This window comes from Centruroides vittatus, unplaced genomic scaffold (genome assembly GCF_030686945.1).
Source record: "Centruroides vittatus isolate TY-2023 unplaced genomic scaffold, ASM3068694v2 contig_824, whole genome shotgun sequence".
NCBI classification, from domain to species: Eukaryota; Metazoa; Arthropoda; class Arachnida; order Scorpiones; family Buthidae; genus Centruroides; species Centruroides vittatus.
The window spans coordinates 927,534-943,714 of NW_027122537.1; the positions used below are offsets into that span (position 1 = coordinate 927,534).

The window sequence follows — 16,181 nt, forward strand, 5'->3', positions numbered from 1 at the left end:
ACCTGATTTACATTTTTGGTTTTTGAAATAAAATTGTTGTTTTGAGGTTTGAGCATTTGATTCATTTTTAAGAAAATCTCAATTTGGTGGCTATATTATTTGAAAGCATTAATACACAAAATGAAATTTTATGATCTCAAGTTACACAACTTTAAATAATCATAATATATGTTAAAGAAATTTTGTTTTTTAGAAAAAAGAAATCTGAGTATTTTTGAAGAAAGTTAGTTTATTTACTTTATTAACATGTTACAAGTTAATATAAGTGCTTTAGTTATTAGCTGAAGTTTTGGTTAAAATTTAATAATTGGTTCTTTTGTGTTGTTAGTATGTTACATATTATGGAAAAAATTTGTAATAGTTTTATTTACTTACTTAGGTTGAAGAACCAGATGATTGGCTAAGGTTTGGAAATCCATGGGAAAAAGCTAGACCTGAATATATGCTTCCAGTAAATTTTTATGGTCGTGTTGAACAGACAGAAACTGGCTGTAAATGGGTTGATACCCAGGTGGGATTTGTTCCATAAATTTATAAAATGTTATTTAATAATTTAATAAGTTTGTATTAATTTCATTTTTATCTAGATTGTTTTTGCTATGCCTTACGACAGTCCAATACCAGGTTTTCGTAATAATGTAGTAAATACAATGCGCTTGTGGTCTGCAAAATCTCCTAATAGTTTTAATCTTCGATTTTGTAAGTATATGAATATTTCTACTATATATTGATTATGTTTAAACATTGTTATTTTGTAAAAATTTTAAATTTAGTTTAAGATTTGTTCGATTTTAATGAATTTTTTTTCTAATTAGGGGTCAGCCTGAAGGCTGTGCAATAAAGTACAGCTTATCTCAATTGGGATATTTTTGTTTAAATATGATCAGTGTAATTTCTATGGGAATTTATTGAATAGGTCCATTTGTGTACTACTAATAATTATTATAGGTTGTACAGATATAGGGATTATTTTCCACCCCTCATATGGGCTAGCTGACCTCATTGCTAGTCAGGCATATTCATAATGGATGGTATGAGGACTAGTCATTTAACCTTATGTTGGTATCTCATGTTAAATCAAACAAACCTAATTAGGAATGTATCAGAATTATAATATTATTAATATATTGACAATATATTACAAGTGGCAATGGATAATTTCATGAGTGACAATAGAACCTCGAATTCTCAAAAAAAGCAAAAAATGATGTTACACAGTAGAAATAAGCTCACATTAATTATTTATTAAAAATTTATTATTTATTACTGGCCAAAGACTGATTTCAATGCCACCCCACGAGTGGTAAGAGAACTTCAGAATCCATATAAAATTTAAATATTAGATGTACAGTACAGTTAAATTGTAAGTCTGAAAGTTTATAAGTTGAACATTCCTAAGTAAGGGAACACCTGTAATATTACTGTTGCTATTGTTTTTCTTTTCTTATTTTTTCTTGCAAAAGTTGAAACTAAAATGGTTTAGTATTAATTACTTTATTTATTTTGTAATTGAGGTTTGAATTGTAAAAGCTCTTAACTCTTCAAAAAAAAAAGTGAACTGGGGAAAAAAGTTTTTTTACTGGGAAATTTTTGAGGTTATGAGTGAGCCCTCTTTGATACTGATATAAATACTTATAATCAGTGTTCATCCTTATTCCTAATGTATGGAGCTGATGAATAGATAATTTTTCTCTAACATAACTGCTATCCAAAATAGTTTTGTAAAATGAAAGTTATTTATTTTTCAAAAAATGTTTTAAATTTCTTCTTTGTTAAAAATAGAAATAGTGCTTGTGAAAAAGTTGAAAATTGCATAATATAGGGAAAATATAGAAATACGTGTCGTTTATCCAAATCAATTGGGGACTGGGGTTGTTTTGGATAACCGATTATGTACAAAAAAAATATAACCTATCCCATGTTGAAATTTTTCTGTTGCGTGTTGCTATGCGTTGAATTTTCGTTGATGTTAAGCCTAACATAAATTTTTTAAAATAATAATCGTGGCTATTGTATCGTTAAAAATTATTTCTTTATTTTGTACAAACAAAATAAATATATTGAAAGCTATAAAAACAAAAAATTATATTTTGGAAGTTAATCTTGAATCAAAAACATTCAATTCAGCACGACACAGTCTGACTGGAATGCTTTTGGTTAACCGACGTTTCGGTTGATCGGCTTTCAGATAAATGCTCTACTGTATTTATATTTTTAGTAATAAATTTTTAAAGAAATATGTTGCAATGTTTCATAGAAATAAATTATATTATGATTAAGCAAATGATTATATGTATGTTTTTTTTTTTTTTTTTTTTTTTTTTAAGATGTTAAAATTTGTATAAAATTGTCTAAAAAATAATTTCATTTCAATTTCAGTCAACAATGGTGATTATATTCAAGCAGTATTAGATCGAAACTTTGCAGAAAATATATCAAGAGTTCTGTATCCTAATGATAATGTAAGATTTATAACTTTGAAGAATATACATGTTTGCAACATACTGTATTTACTCACATATAAGACGAGGTTTTTATCCATTTTTCACTGCTTCAAAAACCTAGGTCATCCTATACGTGTGAGCGAAGGATTCTTTTCGTTTTTGTATAATTTTTGTAAACTGTGTATTTGCATTTTTACCGGATTCTCACCGTCTGGTGTTTAAAAACAAAAGTATTTTATCTGGGTCGTTTGAATCATTCTTGTGTATTGTCAGGACTAAAGATGAATAGCAATAGGAAAAGCAAAACTTTTGAATTGAATTCCAAAATTACACGGGAGCCTGATATAAGTTTTAATTCATTCCCACGTGAAAACAGATGATTATTTAGAAATCAGAATTTGAAGAAACTCATAAGTGTAATCAACAAAGAGTGAATTCGACTGTTAAGAATTGGCAAAAAAAAGTTCCAGATTGTCCAGCTTTACATGAACAAATTATGTTGTCGATTTTACAGATTTTTGCAGGACAACATGTGCATTTACATACATTTGATATTTTACTTGTGATTAAACGAAATAAAATTAGAATTGTATTAATAAATCTAATTTTCTTTATTTTGATCTTAAAAGTTACACTTTGTCCTATATGCGAGATCGTCTTATATTCGAGTAAATATGGTAATTTTTTTTCACTCTCTCCTAAAATGTATACAGTATTTGTTAGATTTAGTGAATTTAAAATTAATTTTAAAGAACCAGCTTATTATTTATGTTGGCTTAGGTTATATTGATAACTTCATTTTGTTTGTCCACAGATGGTACATTACAGTTAATTGTTATGCACTTTAAATTTCACTAGTGTACTGTCTGTGACTTACACTAAAAGAAGTTTTTGAGCTTGTTCTTGAAATAAGCATCACAAGCACATAGTTTATTTATGATATGACTAATAGAAAACAAATACATGATGCAGCAGTTTCAAGAAGCAATAAGTTTTGATCTCATTAGATATCAAAATTTGAATTCAAGGACAATTCATTTCCTAGTAGTTTATCAAAATCTTAGCATCAATTTGGCAAATACAAAGGTCCAGCAAAGTCAACAAGAATAAATATTCAGGTGATAAAACTAAGATAAAAGACCTTTTATCTTATTATTAAGATTAATAAAAATGATAATGTGTTTCAAAGAGGATTATAAAAATAAATAATTAGAGAAGAAATTTTTTATAGTAGTTTCAACTTTATTGGGGAATGACCAATTTTCCAATTTTTGCTTAATTTCTTTTTATTAAATTATTTAAAGTGCAATAAATTATAAATTTTTTTTTTTTTTTACCAATATAAATTCATTCGGTACATTTCAATTTCATGTATTATTTGTATCATCAAAAGAAGCCTTATGCTCCAGGAATGGTACATAATGATAAAGATAAACTCCTAACATAAAAATTTGGTCCAACTAAGTAGCATTAAATTTTACTGTAGTAGTATACTGCCAGTGGCATACATTACAAACATGTTAAATATAATATAATTTATATCTACTCTCAATTTATTGCAGTTCTTTGAAGGCAAGGAATTGAGGTTAAAACAAGAATATTTTATGGTAGCTGCAACATTGCAAGATATTTTCAGACGTTTTAAATCTGCAAAATTTGGAAGCAGAGATCCTGTAAGAACATCATTTGAAACTTTTCCTAATAAGGTAAAGCTAACAATTCTATTTGAATATTTTATTTAAGTAAGTTTTGTTTTTTTCTATTGAATCTAAATTATTCTTTATAAATTATTTCTGAAGGTTGCAATCCAGTTAAATGATACCCATCCTTCTTTGGCAATTCCCGAACTTATGCGCATATTGATGGACATTGAAGGACTTCCATGGGATAAGGTTTGTTTTTTTGAGATTAAATTCAACATTTATACATTATCTTCAATGTTTTTATTTAATATTATTAATTATTACATAGTTTATATAAATATCCAAGAGTTAATTTAAATTTCAGTTTTAAGTTACATTAAAACTGAAGAAGTTTCTACAGTTTTAATTCCACTTAAAATAAATTTCATGTCATTGTGAAGAGAGATTAAATCTTATATTAAAGTAAATAAAACAGATATTGTATTTATAAATTTGAATTGCCAATGGCATAAACCAAATTGTTTATTTTACAAGTTTCAATATATGTGACGACTTTAGGTGTAAGAAAAATATTACTTCACAAGCAATTGGAGAGAGAGAAAATTAGCATTTGACATTTGCAAATCTCAGTTTTGTTTTTGAGATAGTACCTTTCATCTGAATGATACACACTTTAAAGAAGTTTATTGTTTCTGAAGCCATTACTATTAAATTTATGCAATGAATTACAAGAAAAGCTAGAGCCAGTGTTTTAACTAATATCTTGAACTGATGACTTATAGTTCACTGACTTCATTGTCCCTTCTTTGATAACATTTTAACACAAAAAAAATTTGGCTAATGCTGGTACATGACAATACTACATGTCTTCTTGTTGTATTAGCATGTTCATTTGACAATATAAAAGATTGTTCTGTAGTTTTAGAGGGTTATCCATAAGTCCATAATTTACACGACTCATAGAAACTATGGAAACTGCTGTTACTCAGGAAAACAACTTCCTCCATCTGTCATGCATTGTCTGCTTTCCCTGGTTTCTGGCAATTGCCTAACATCAAGTTTTTCACTGCATCAGAGATTCTTAGAGAATTTTGTTCAGTTTCTCCCATTCATTATTGCAAGCTTTTCCACAATCCTTCTAATCTTCAGGGTTGACAAAATCTGAGGGGTTTTATTAGTTGTTCAAAGACACAGAAATCTGTGCACACTGCATTGGATGATTTAGCAGATATATCAGAAAAGGATATTGACTTTATATCAGGTTCTTCCTCTACTATCTTTAGAAATGCTAGGGTTGATTGTGAGATATGATTTGATGCTTTGTTCTGATAGACCATACAACTATAGAATTTCTTGCTTGAACATTAGCTCCAATACTTTCAAAAATCAAAGTCAACTCTAGTTACTCTGATTAGTAACTAGAGTTGACTTTGATTTTTGAAGCTACTTTTCAGTTTTAGTTTGCCATTATAACAAACCTGCAATAACCATAAAGCTTTTGTTGAAACTTTCCTTGCATTCACCAGACCAAGTTGAAAAGTATTTCTAGTCCTTTGGTTTGTATATCATTCAAATTTTGTTTGTGTCAGACAGGTACACCCATACTTTATCATGACAAACTTCCATCTCTCATCTGCGAAGTACTTGTGTAGTTTTCTACAGTTAATCTTTCTCTCTGCAATATGGTGAGGGAGTAAGCTCAAAGGAAATACAAACTCAGTGTTTATATTTCTTTTGTAGCCTTAGATTTTTGGAAATTATGCAATTAACTGTTGAAATTTTTTAAATAAATTTTTAAACATTTTAATATCATTTCATAATTTTGTTGTTGTGATTTTAAAAATAAATAAATAACATACAGTACTTTAACCTATTAAAACTTATTTTTAAAAATTGAGATGATCTAAATAATTGTTTTAAAAAACACTAGAGAAATTAATGGAATTGACCTTTACTTATAGGTTTCTCTGTTTTATTTATTTTGTTTTTAAAATCTTAAATAAGAGTATCCTCTGAGCTGCCTTCTAAAAATGTTGTACTCTTCATAATGGATTTAAAAGTGTTTTGCTTATGTGGAAACTAGTATTTTATTTTAAACTTTTGTCATTTTTTATAGATTGTAAAAAACTGTTTTTTTCTTAGTTTTGAAAAATTAATAAAAATTCATAATACCACATTGGAAAAAAATTAAAATGCTAAATTATTTGAATGTAAAATGTAATGTTTATACTGATGATATTACATTAAATGATATATAGATTGGCATTGTAAAGACAACAGAATTGAAAAATTAATGAATTTAGTGGTGATTATCATTATTTGGTTAATTATTATTAGATGCATATAATTATTACTGTCTAATTATAATTAACAAGTGTTGATTTTGAATTCATAAATTTTAAATCTCTGTGAAACAAAGTAATTTTATTTTAAACAGTTAGTATAGAAGAAATTATATGGTTTATTGTAATTGAATATTTAATTTGTAAACGCCTGTGTTTACTTAAAAGCAAATTTTATTTGGCATATATTCTTGCTATGTATTATACCTAAAAACTTATTTTATTTATTTGATTTTTAAGTTTTAAATTTTTATTACATATTAAAAATCTTTACAGGCTTGGAAAATTACTGTGGAGACTTGTGCTTACACTAATCATACTGTTCTTCCTGAAGCTTTAGAAAGATGGCCTGTACATATGTTAGAACATATATTACCTCGCCATCTTCAAATTATTTATGAAATCAATTCCAAACATTTACAAGTAACTTATATAACTTTTTATTATTCACAATATATAATATTTTAAGAAATAATTAAAGTATGTAAATTATTAAATATAAAATGACAACTTACTAGATTTATAATTTAATTTTCACAAGTATAAATTGATTCTTGATCTAATAATTTTGTAGGAAGTTGCTGCAAAATTCCCAGGAGACATGGATCGGCTTAGAAGAATGTCACTGATTGAGGAAGGACATGAGAAGAGAGTTAACATGGCTCATCTTTCCATAGTTGGAGCTCATGCAGTTAATGGTGTAGCATTTATCCATTCAGAAATTCTTAAAAAAGATTTGTATGTAACTTTTTTTTTAATGAAAATTATATTAAATTTAGGATAACATTTTAAAAGTAAGATGATAAATTTTAATCTTTTCTTAAAGATTTAAAGACTTTTATGAAATGACACCTCATAAATTCCAAAACAAGACAAATGGGATTACACCAAGACGTTGGTTGTTATTATGCAATGTTAGTTTAGCTGATGCAATTGCAGAAGTAAGCAATTTATAGTTTTAAAGTTTTAATTTAAAAACATATTTATATAATCATTATATAATAACTTTATATAGCGTATTGGAGAAGAATGGATAACACATTTAGATCAATTAAAACTCTTAAAACCTCTTGTAAATGATGATAAGTTTGTTCGTACAATTCATACAATAAAACAGGTAAATGGAAAATAATCTTAATCTTAAGCTGTTTGGAATTTGAGTTTTGAATGATATTTTTTTTTATTTTAGGAAAATAAAATGAAATTAGCTGCTTTAATACAAAAAGATTATGGAGTAACTGTAAATCCCTCCTCTATGTTTGACATTCAAGTTAAAAGAATCCACGAGTATAAACGTCAATTACTTAATTGTCTTCATATAATAACCATGTACAATCGAATCAAACGTAATCCAAATGCTCAGATTGCTCCAAGAACTGTTATGGTTGGAGGAAAGGTATATATAAATGATAAGTTTTTTATGATAGTTATTTATTTTAGAATTAAACATATTTCACCTGGAAAAGTTGTTAATTTAAAACATAACAATAATTTGATTTTTAAAGATCAGATATTACTTTTGAAAAATCTCCCTGTTGGATTTCAAATGAAAAATTATTTTTTGCACATAGTAAAGTATGAATAATTATCTCGTTGAAAGTAAGGGATTAGGATTGCCATAAAAGTTATTTACTTGTAGAAGAAAATGATAACTTTATAAAACAGCAAATCTAAATATATCCTTTTGATTTATTAAAATATTTTAAAAATAGTTTTGAAAACAGCTGGAAAGATTTGTACTTAGGTATTTGAAAAACCTCATCGTGCAATTTTTAAAAAAATTGCATGAGATTTTTCAAAAATATTTTTATATTTTGGTCTGGTTTTTTTAAATTACTATTTAAGGTAGACTGTTGGTGTTATCTATGTAATTGTATATAAAATTGCATAAAAATTTAGTGTGGGAACACCGGGAGGTAGGACGGAGTCGTACCTCCTTTTTCTTCGGCGAACAGGTCGGCAAGACCCACCCCACTGTCAAGGATGGCTTAATTTTTATGATATCCCGACTCGTCGGGATTGGGTAATTAATTGTCAGGTCGAGCGGAGGAAGTGTGTGGGTTTGTCAATACGTTTAAGACGATATTTGAAATAACGGAGACCATGATGAAAACAAATAACGATTTATTTAAACGGATAAACAAATACAGAAAATCTAACGCGTCCAGTTCCTAACCGCGGGAGAGAGAGAGTTTACAAATTTAGGGGTCATACCTCTTCCTAGGATAGATCGGTGGTAATCGAAGTACTAATCGTCTCGGTTCTCCAGTCGTGGAGGTAAGCAGGAGGATCGGTCGGGGCGGCTCGTCGTCGGCGGGCTTCGGTGGCTTTGGGTTTCGGCCCTCGATTCTTGGGACGGATCCTACGGGTCGGGCGTCTTGTGCGGACCTTCAGTGACCCCGTTATCAGCCTTTTCCCCCTTATATACTACAGGTCACGTTATCTTCAATCACCAATTGCGATAGTGGGTGAATCGCTGATGATTCGATCTCTGTGACTCAGTTTGGATCCGGAGGGAAAGGAAGTGCGTTTCGATGGCGGAAGGCTGCACATCCTTAGAATTTCGATCGTTTCTCCAATTTTTCACGAGGGGATTTGAACAATAAAAAAAAGATTTTGGGCCTGGTTAAACTCGGTCCTCACATTAGTAATTTTATTTGTACATTTTTTGCTCTGTCTTCTGATAATTAAACTTTCATGTTTTGACTTGCTCTCTTTCTACTTTCCTGATGTTGTAAAACAATGGAAAAGAATTGTAATCAGTCAAATTTTGATCATTTAGGATTTTTTCATTTCTTGATGTTTTAAGGACCTGATTCCAAAAACATAAGAACAAAATTGTCTGTGTGTGTGTTGGCTTGTATTTTTCTTTATCTCAGGATTCAATGGACCAAAAATTTTGAAATACTTCAACTATATATTTGAACATTGTTGTTGTTACATTTTGGAGATAAGTCAAGGGGAAAGATGAGGTATAGGGATTTGAGTGGGGTCAGACTTAATGACTTAATTTTTTTTTCTTAAAGCAGATCTTTTTAAAAGTTTTTAAAAAAAATAATCAGATAAATCTTTAGAAAGCATTTTCAATTAAAAAATCTTTAGAAATTATTACAGTAGAGGAATTGACTTTTTTAAATAAATACTGACACTTACTGTGTCTAGTTATTTAAGTAAAATAAAATAATTATATGTAATAATTATGCAAATATAATTTTCTTACAGGCTGCACCAGGCTATCATACAGCTAAACAGATTATTAAATTAATATGTGCTATCGGAAATGTTGTCAACAATGATCCTGTCATTGGAGATAAGCTTAAAGTTATATACTTGGAAAACTATAGAGTTACACTTGCTGAACAAATTATTCCTGCTGCTGATTTGAGTGAACAGATTTCAACTGCTGGTACAGAAGCTTCTGGCACAGGCAACATGAAATTTATGGTAATTACAAATTTATTACACTAAATTTATTTATAGAATGTTTATAGAATATTTACTATTTTTTTTTTTTCCATGTTATATTTTCAGTTAAATGGTGCTCTTACAATTGGTACGTTGGATGGTGCAAATATAGAAATGGGTGAAGAAATGGGATCTGAAAACATTTTTATTTTTGGAATGACTGTGGAAGAAGTAGAAGCACTTAAACAAAGAGGGTAACATTGCTAATGTCCAATTATTAGGCAATTTGAAAAAATTGTAGATCTATAAATTTCCACTGTCGTCCGTCTGTCTGTCCTTCCTTAATCTCAAGAACATTGTTAGATAGATGAAATCCGAGATAGAAATGGAAACCTTGGAGACAGGGGGCCTTAATACAACTTTTGGTGCAATCCAGAAGTCATGTTATTTCAATTCAAAAATTTTCCCGTGAAAGGTGTTAGTCGTGCTGGTCATCTATCTATCATTAAAGGAAAAGTATGATGTACAGGGGCATGCCATTACTAATTTGAGATGGAGAGCATATGATTTAAAATTGCAGCCTGGCATTGTGACAACATCACAATAAATACTGTATTTACTTGCGTATAAGATGATCCTACATATAGGGCGAGGTGTGACTTTAGAGATCAAAATAAAGAGAACTAGATTTATTAATACAATTTTAATTTTATTTTGTTTAATCACAAATAAAATATTATCAAATGCACGTATTAAGGCAAACATGGTTGTTTGCCTTAATACGTGTTGAATGGAAAAGAAATGGAAAACAACATTATAATGTGCATGACTGGAAAAAGTTTATTAATGATTCAGAATGTGCAGAATGATTCATTAAAAATAACAATTTAACTAATATGAAATAACTACATTTTATAATCATTGCTAAGTGGAAATTATGCAATTAACTGTTGAAATTTTAGTACTTTATTAATGATTTTATAAATAAGCTGTTTTCTGTGAACGAATGAGATGCAACATGGTTTTTAATTGATGGATGTAGGATTAAACCAATAAACAAAGGGGGAGTGTCTTAATTTGTTTACAGTAAGTGCCAACTTACAATAAATAGACTGTAGACTTATAATGACAGCATGAACTATACACTGTTCACAGAAATTAATGCAAAAGTGGAAAGAATCCTTTGTTCACACGTATAGGACAATCTAGGTTTTTGAAGCAGTGAAAAATGAATGAAAACCTTGTCTTATATGTGAGTAAATATGGTAATTGCTCGTTTAAAATAGAGAGGTAAGAGTCTTAAATGAGAAAAGTCTTATACTTATTTGATTTTCTGACTTAAATGTTATTCATAATGATTTGAATATATTTAAGATTGACTTTGGATTTTAGAGATGAAAATGCATTAGCAGAAATCAGCTATACAATTTAATTGAAAAGTGTGTTGATAATAATAACACAATGTACAAAACACATTTACTGAAAAAATTAGCAACTACACAGAACTCGCCCAGGAAATAAGGCATCTGTGGAGGATGGATAGGGTGCTTATTGTACCTGTTGTTCTCTCCTCTACAGGTGTCATACCACATACACTACACAAAAGCCTGGGCACATTACAATTGAATAGAAACACACACATCATACAAGAGATATGTGGATGATGTGTGCATTATTTGGAAAAAACAGTGAAAGAATACACAAGTTCCTACAATCAATCAATACCACCAGCAATGATTGTTTGAAACTTAAACTAGAGCAAAAGAGTCAAGAACGAATACATTTTCTAGGTATTGACACAGTTAAAAGGAGATTGTATAACAACAGGTATTTACATAAAACCAACACACAGTCCTCTCTACATACCAGCTAACTCGAATGACCTGTATGGATACAAAATGTCAGCATTTCGTGCACTCATTAGAAGAGCATTTACTTATTGCTCTAATGTACTGGACAGGATTAAGGAGATTGATAGAATCAAAGAAGTAGCTTCAAACTTTGGTTACAGCAAAAGTACAATTGAAGAGCTAATTAAAGGTTATGAAAGAGGCAAAAGGTTGAGAATCTGAACAGATCAATTTAAGATCACCAAATTCACATATAATAAAAACATCAGGAACATCATGAAGCAAGTTTCAGACAAAAAACACTCCAGAATTCTTTACAAAAGAGCTCCTAATTTATATAATAATCTCAGATGACAAGGACAAGCTTAAGAAAGAAAAAACAGTGGGCGTGTATAAAATTCCGTTTGAAAACCAACAGCTAGGAATTAAGGACGACTATATTGGAGTAACAAGACTGAAATTGGCTGTTAGGCTTAAAGAACACAGATATGTCATTAATAAAGGACACTGTAATACGGTTTTGTCAAGTATGGCACAAGCGGAAGCTTCCATGGTTAAATGGAATGAAGCATCTATTCTCAAGGCTGTGCAGTCCCCATCGTTGGCTTTGCAACATGAAAAGATTGAAATCTATAAAAGTAAATTAAGGGACGGCTGTATCAATGCAATGGAGGCAGATGGTTTAGCTTCGACATGGAAGTTCTTCATAAAAGAAAAATTAAAACATACAAATTCTTAGTCCCTATCTGCCCTTTATAATGTGATGTCATTTTTGGTGTATTTTTATACATTTAATCTTTTATGTATTTATTTTATTGTGTTTTTTATTTCGCGTTATTATTATTATTATTATTATTTATACTGGTATGGCTACAAAGAATTTAGTATATTTATTTTGGTTATTGATTTACTAGTTTATTTTTCGTTTTAATTTTGAATTTATAATGATCGAATGTTTCATTTAATACAATTTTGAAATACGTTCGATTGCCAGTTCACCTTAAGATGGTCTCTTCCATTAGGCTGAAAACGTTTGTGATTAAATAAAGTATTCTCAGCGATATAAGGTGTTAAATGTTTTATTAATGTTTTAAAAGGAAGCTGGGTTTAATATTTAATTAATTAATTGTGGGATATTGAAATAAAATTATATAGAATTAAAATACCTTTCTATGCTAAAATATTAAATTTTAATATGTTGCATATTAATATCTTGAGTAGATCTTATCTTAATTGTATTAATAATATATTTCATTTCTATATTAAAACAGATTCAAGATGTTAATTTTGAAAATATATACAATTTTTTGTTATATGTAATTATAAATATTTAATAAATTTTTAAATTAAAATGAATTTTTTTTATTAGATACAATGCTTGGGATTATTACAATAAAAATCCTGAATTAAAACAATGTATAGATATGATCAAGGATGGATATTTCAGCCCATACAACAGAGATCAGTTCAAAGATTTAGCTGACATTCTTTTGAATCATGATAGGTTTGTTAATATTTTCTTATAAATTTATTTCTGTAGTAGTGTTTTTAAAATTTAAATTTTTTTGTATTATTATTATTATTATAGATTTTACTTACTTGCTGATTATGACTCATATATAAAATGTCAAGAAAAAGTAAATGAAACATTTCAGGTAAAATTAAATTTTATTAAAATTTATAATTTAAATGTATATTTTTGTACTAATTTTTTGAACTTTAATGTATTAAACATATATCAGAACTCTTGTGTAATATATACGTTGAGCTCTTTTATTACATACAAAGTAATATGAAGTCTTGGGCTGTTGAGTTTCAAACCGAGGCCGGCAGATGGCAAAAATATAGGCAAAATAGTTTAAAGTGTAAACAAAATTTTATTTTAATTGAAACAATATTATATAAAATTGTTTTTAATATTTAGTATGTTTGCTTATAATGATAAAATGACTTTCTCATTATAATTATGTAAATTTTTATGACGATTCATGGATTATGTTAAATTTTTAAATGGGATTCGTGCAATTCTGAGCAAAAATACTTGGCTGCACTGTTTAATGTCATTTTAAATTTTAAAAACTGATTATATAAGATGGGTCAGTCTAGATATTTGTGACTCAAGTGAATGAATTCAAAAATTGGTTAACTTGTAATGATATTTGTTTGGTTCGTTTGCCAAACCTCATTTAGTATTAAATAAGATGGAGTTATATCATTTTTTCATTTATCTTCCCCTCCCTGTGGTCATTGCATCAGCTAATGAAGCAGTTTCCAAAGATGACAACTCAACATGACACGATGGGATAGTTCTTTGAGTAAAAATGAATTAATTAGTTGTAATTTCTTTGAGAGTAGTGATTGCAATATTAACTTTATTCAAAATAAGATTACAAATTTCTTTTGTAGTACACAATAAAGGCATTCATATCCACTTATAAATGGAGAATTTTCATGTTTCTTTTGAAAGATTGATTCTGGATTTCCCAATCATTTTCCATTCTTCAGCTTGATGTCTATTAATTAATGAATTTACCATGCTCATAATGTAAATTGTTAATTTTTCTAAACTAAAATAACTTCAGAAAGTACTGTATTCAGAAGAATCAGAATTGGGAGAAATTTTTGGTATCATCCCATCACTAATCGTCTACAGGATAGGAGTCTGAATCTCTAGCAGTAATGTTTGTCAAACTTTTTAATCATACTGTTTTTTTCCATGCTGCAATTTTCACCAAACTTTAAGGCTTCTAATACTTCTATGAAACAATTAGATTTGTCTAGATCATTGGTTCTCAAATTTTTTCGATCCACTGCCCCTTTGTTCCATAAAGTTATACTCAATGCCCCCTAACCCAACAGATACCCCAACTTTTGCCTTTGGTCACCGTTCAGTACCCTACCTCCAGCACCCCGTAGATTTACTCACCACCCACAGGGGGGCGGTATCGCCCACTTTGAGAACCCCTGGTCTAGATCATGCTATGCAATTGAAATAGTTTCTTTACCATACTCTGTATGTTATGTCTCTGTAATGTTGTTTGGTTGCTTGCTTACACAATTTTTCAGTATATATATTCTGATTTTGATGTGATCTAAAAAAGAATTATAAATGATCTGGTATGTTTAAATTTCTCTCTAGAGTACAAACTATTCTGTGCATAAATCTACTTGTTTCATGGAATGATATAGTATAAACTAGTATCAAAGAAAAAAAAAATAAGTAAGTTTGAACTTCAAAAACATGATTAACATGAATAATAATCTCTTATTCTGATGATTTTATTTCTGTTAAAGACTATACTTCATCTAAACTTTTTGCTAAATTTGATTTAAAAATTATATGCTAAATAATAATAATGAAATGTAATACTAATGCAGTAGTACCTCATACTTCAAATTTAATTCATTCCAAGACATTTGAAGTCCAAATCAATTTTCCCTATTAGAAATAATGGACAGTGAATTAATTCATCTCCAGATTCTAAACAATATCCATTTCAATAAACTTAAAACAGCAACCATATACAAACTAAGGTAAGAACAACACAATTAAATACCCTAAATAATAAATTAAAACATAAACAGTATATAAAATATGTAAATACTGAATAATAAAATGAAAATTGCATTTACTGGTTGCACACTTTCGACTTCAGCATCTTAATTATGGTCACCAGATTCACCATACATGTACTGTACCACTTTTGTGCTTTGTGATAAGTTTTTTTTTACCTCCATTGTCAATATTACAACCTCTCTCTTAGACTTTGTTGATTCCACACACTTGGATGCTATGGTTAATAAGTAAACATCATATTGAACATAAAGTTTTTGGTATTTTTGACAGCTGTCTACTTACCCATAGATCTGTGATTTAGTTATAACAGCTGTGAAATTTAACACATTGTTGCTAATGTGAGATTAAAATAAGCTTCTAAACAAAGAATACAAACTTTTCACTTCACATTTTGTTTGAATAAAATCAAGTTGAAATGTCTTCAGATAAAAAAGCATATCAATATCAAGCATATTATGCTTTGAATTTTGGAAAGGATACAATACAAACAGTAAAAAAAAAAATTGTAATTTGTACAGGAATATGATTTTAAACTTTGAACATGTCAAATGTCGTTTAAAAAGTTTCATTAAGAAAATTTTAACCTAAAGGATACAAAATATAAGGGGCTCCCAAAAGCTGTTGACAAAGAAAAATTGCAGAAAGGAATTGTTAAAAATTGATGAATAACATGTAATATATATAACTAAACACACCAAAATTAAAGCCACAAAAAAACACTGAGAAAACAACAGATGGTATTTATGCAGTAAGTGCATTTTTTCACTGCATGTGAAGTTCAAACTTAGAAGCATCATTTAAACTCCAGAGCAAATTTCTGTTGAATCTAATGTTTAAACTCTGAAACATTCGAAGTTAGTACAGTGGTATTTTGTACTTCAAATGATTAAGTGTTTGTAATTTTTACTTACATTTAATCT

The 16,181-nt window shown here is 28.7% G+C and overlaps 1 protein-coding gene across 2 annotated transcripts in view; it reads left to right on the forward strand.

Annotated features, from left to right (window-relative positions):
• Positions 1 to 16,181, forward strand: part of Glyp (glycogen phosphorylase) — a 51,901-nt gene that overhangs the window by 23,840 nt on the left and 11,880 nt on the right. For both annotated transcript variants that reach the window (XM_067278850.1, XM_067278851.1), the window contains exons 4-17: positions 380 to 511; positions 588 to 699; positions 2,380 to 2,462; positions 4,007 to 4,150; positions 4,244 to 4,336; positions 6,706 to 6,852; positions 7,004 to 7,167; positions 7,256 to 7,370; positions 7,445 to 7,546; positions 7,619 to 7,825; positions 9,652 to 9,873; positions 9,961 to 10,088; positions 13,054 to 13,188; positions 13,273 to 13,339. In XM_067278850.1, the coding sequence (XP_067134951.1) occupies positions 380 to 511; positions 588 to 699; positions 2,380 to 2,462; positions 4,007 to 4,150; positions 4,244 to 4,336; positions 6,706 to 6,852; positions 7,004 to 7,167; positions 7,256 to 7,370; positions 7,445 to 7,546; positions 7,619 to 7,825; positions 9,652 to 9,873; positions 9,961 to 10,088; positions 13,054 to 13,188; positions 13,273 to 13,339 (1,851 nt within the window). The remainder of the gene's footprint in view (positions 1 to 379; positions 512 to 587; positions 700 to 2,379; positions 2,463 to 4,006; positions 4,151 to 4,243; positions 4,337 to 6,705; positions 6,853 to 7,003; positions 7,168 to 7,255; positions 7,371 to 7,444; positions 7,547 to 7,618; positions 7,826 to 9,651; positions 9,874 to 9,960; positions 10,089 to 13,053; positions 13,189 to 13,272; positions 13,340 to 16,181) is intronic.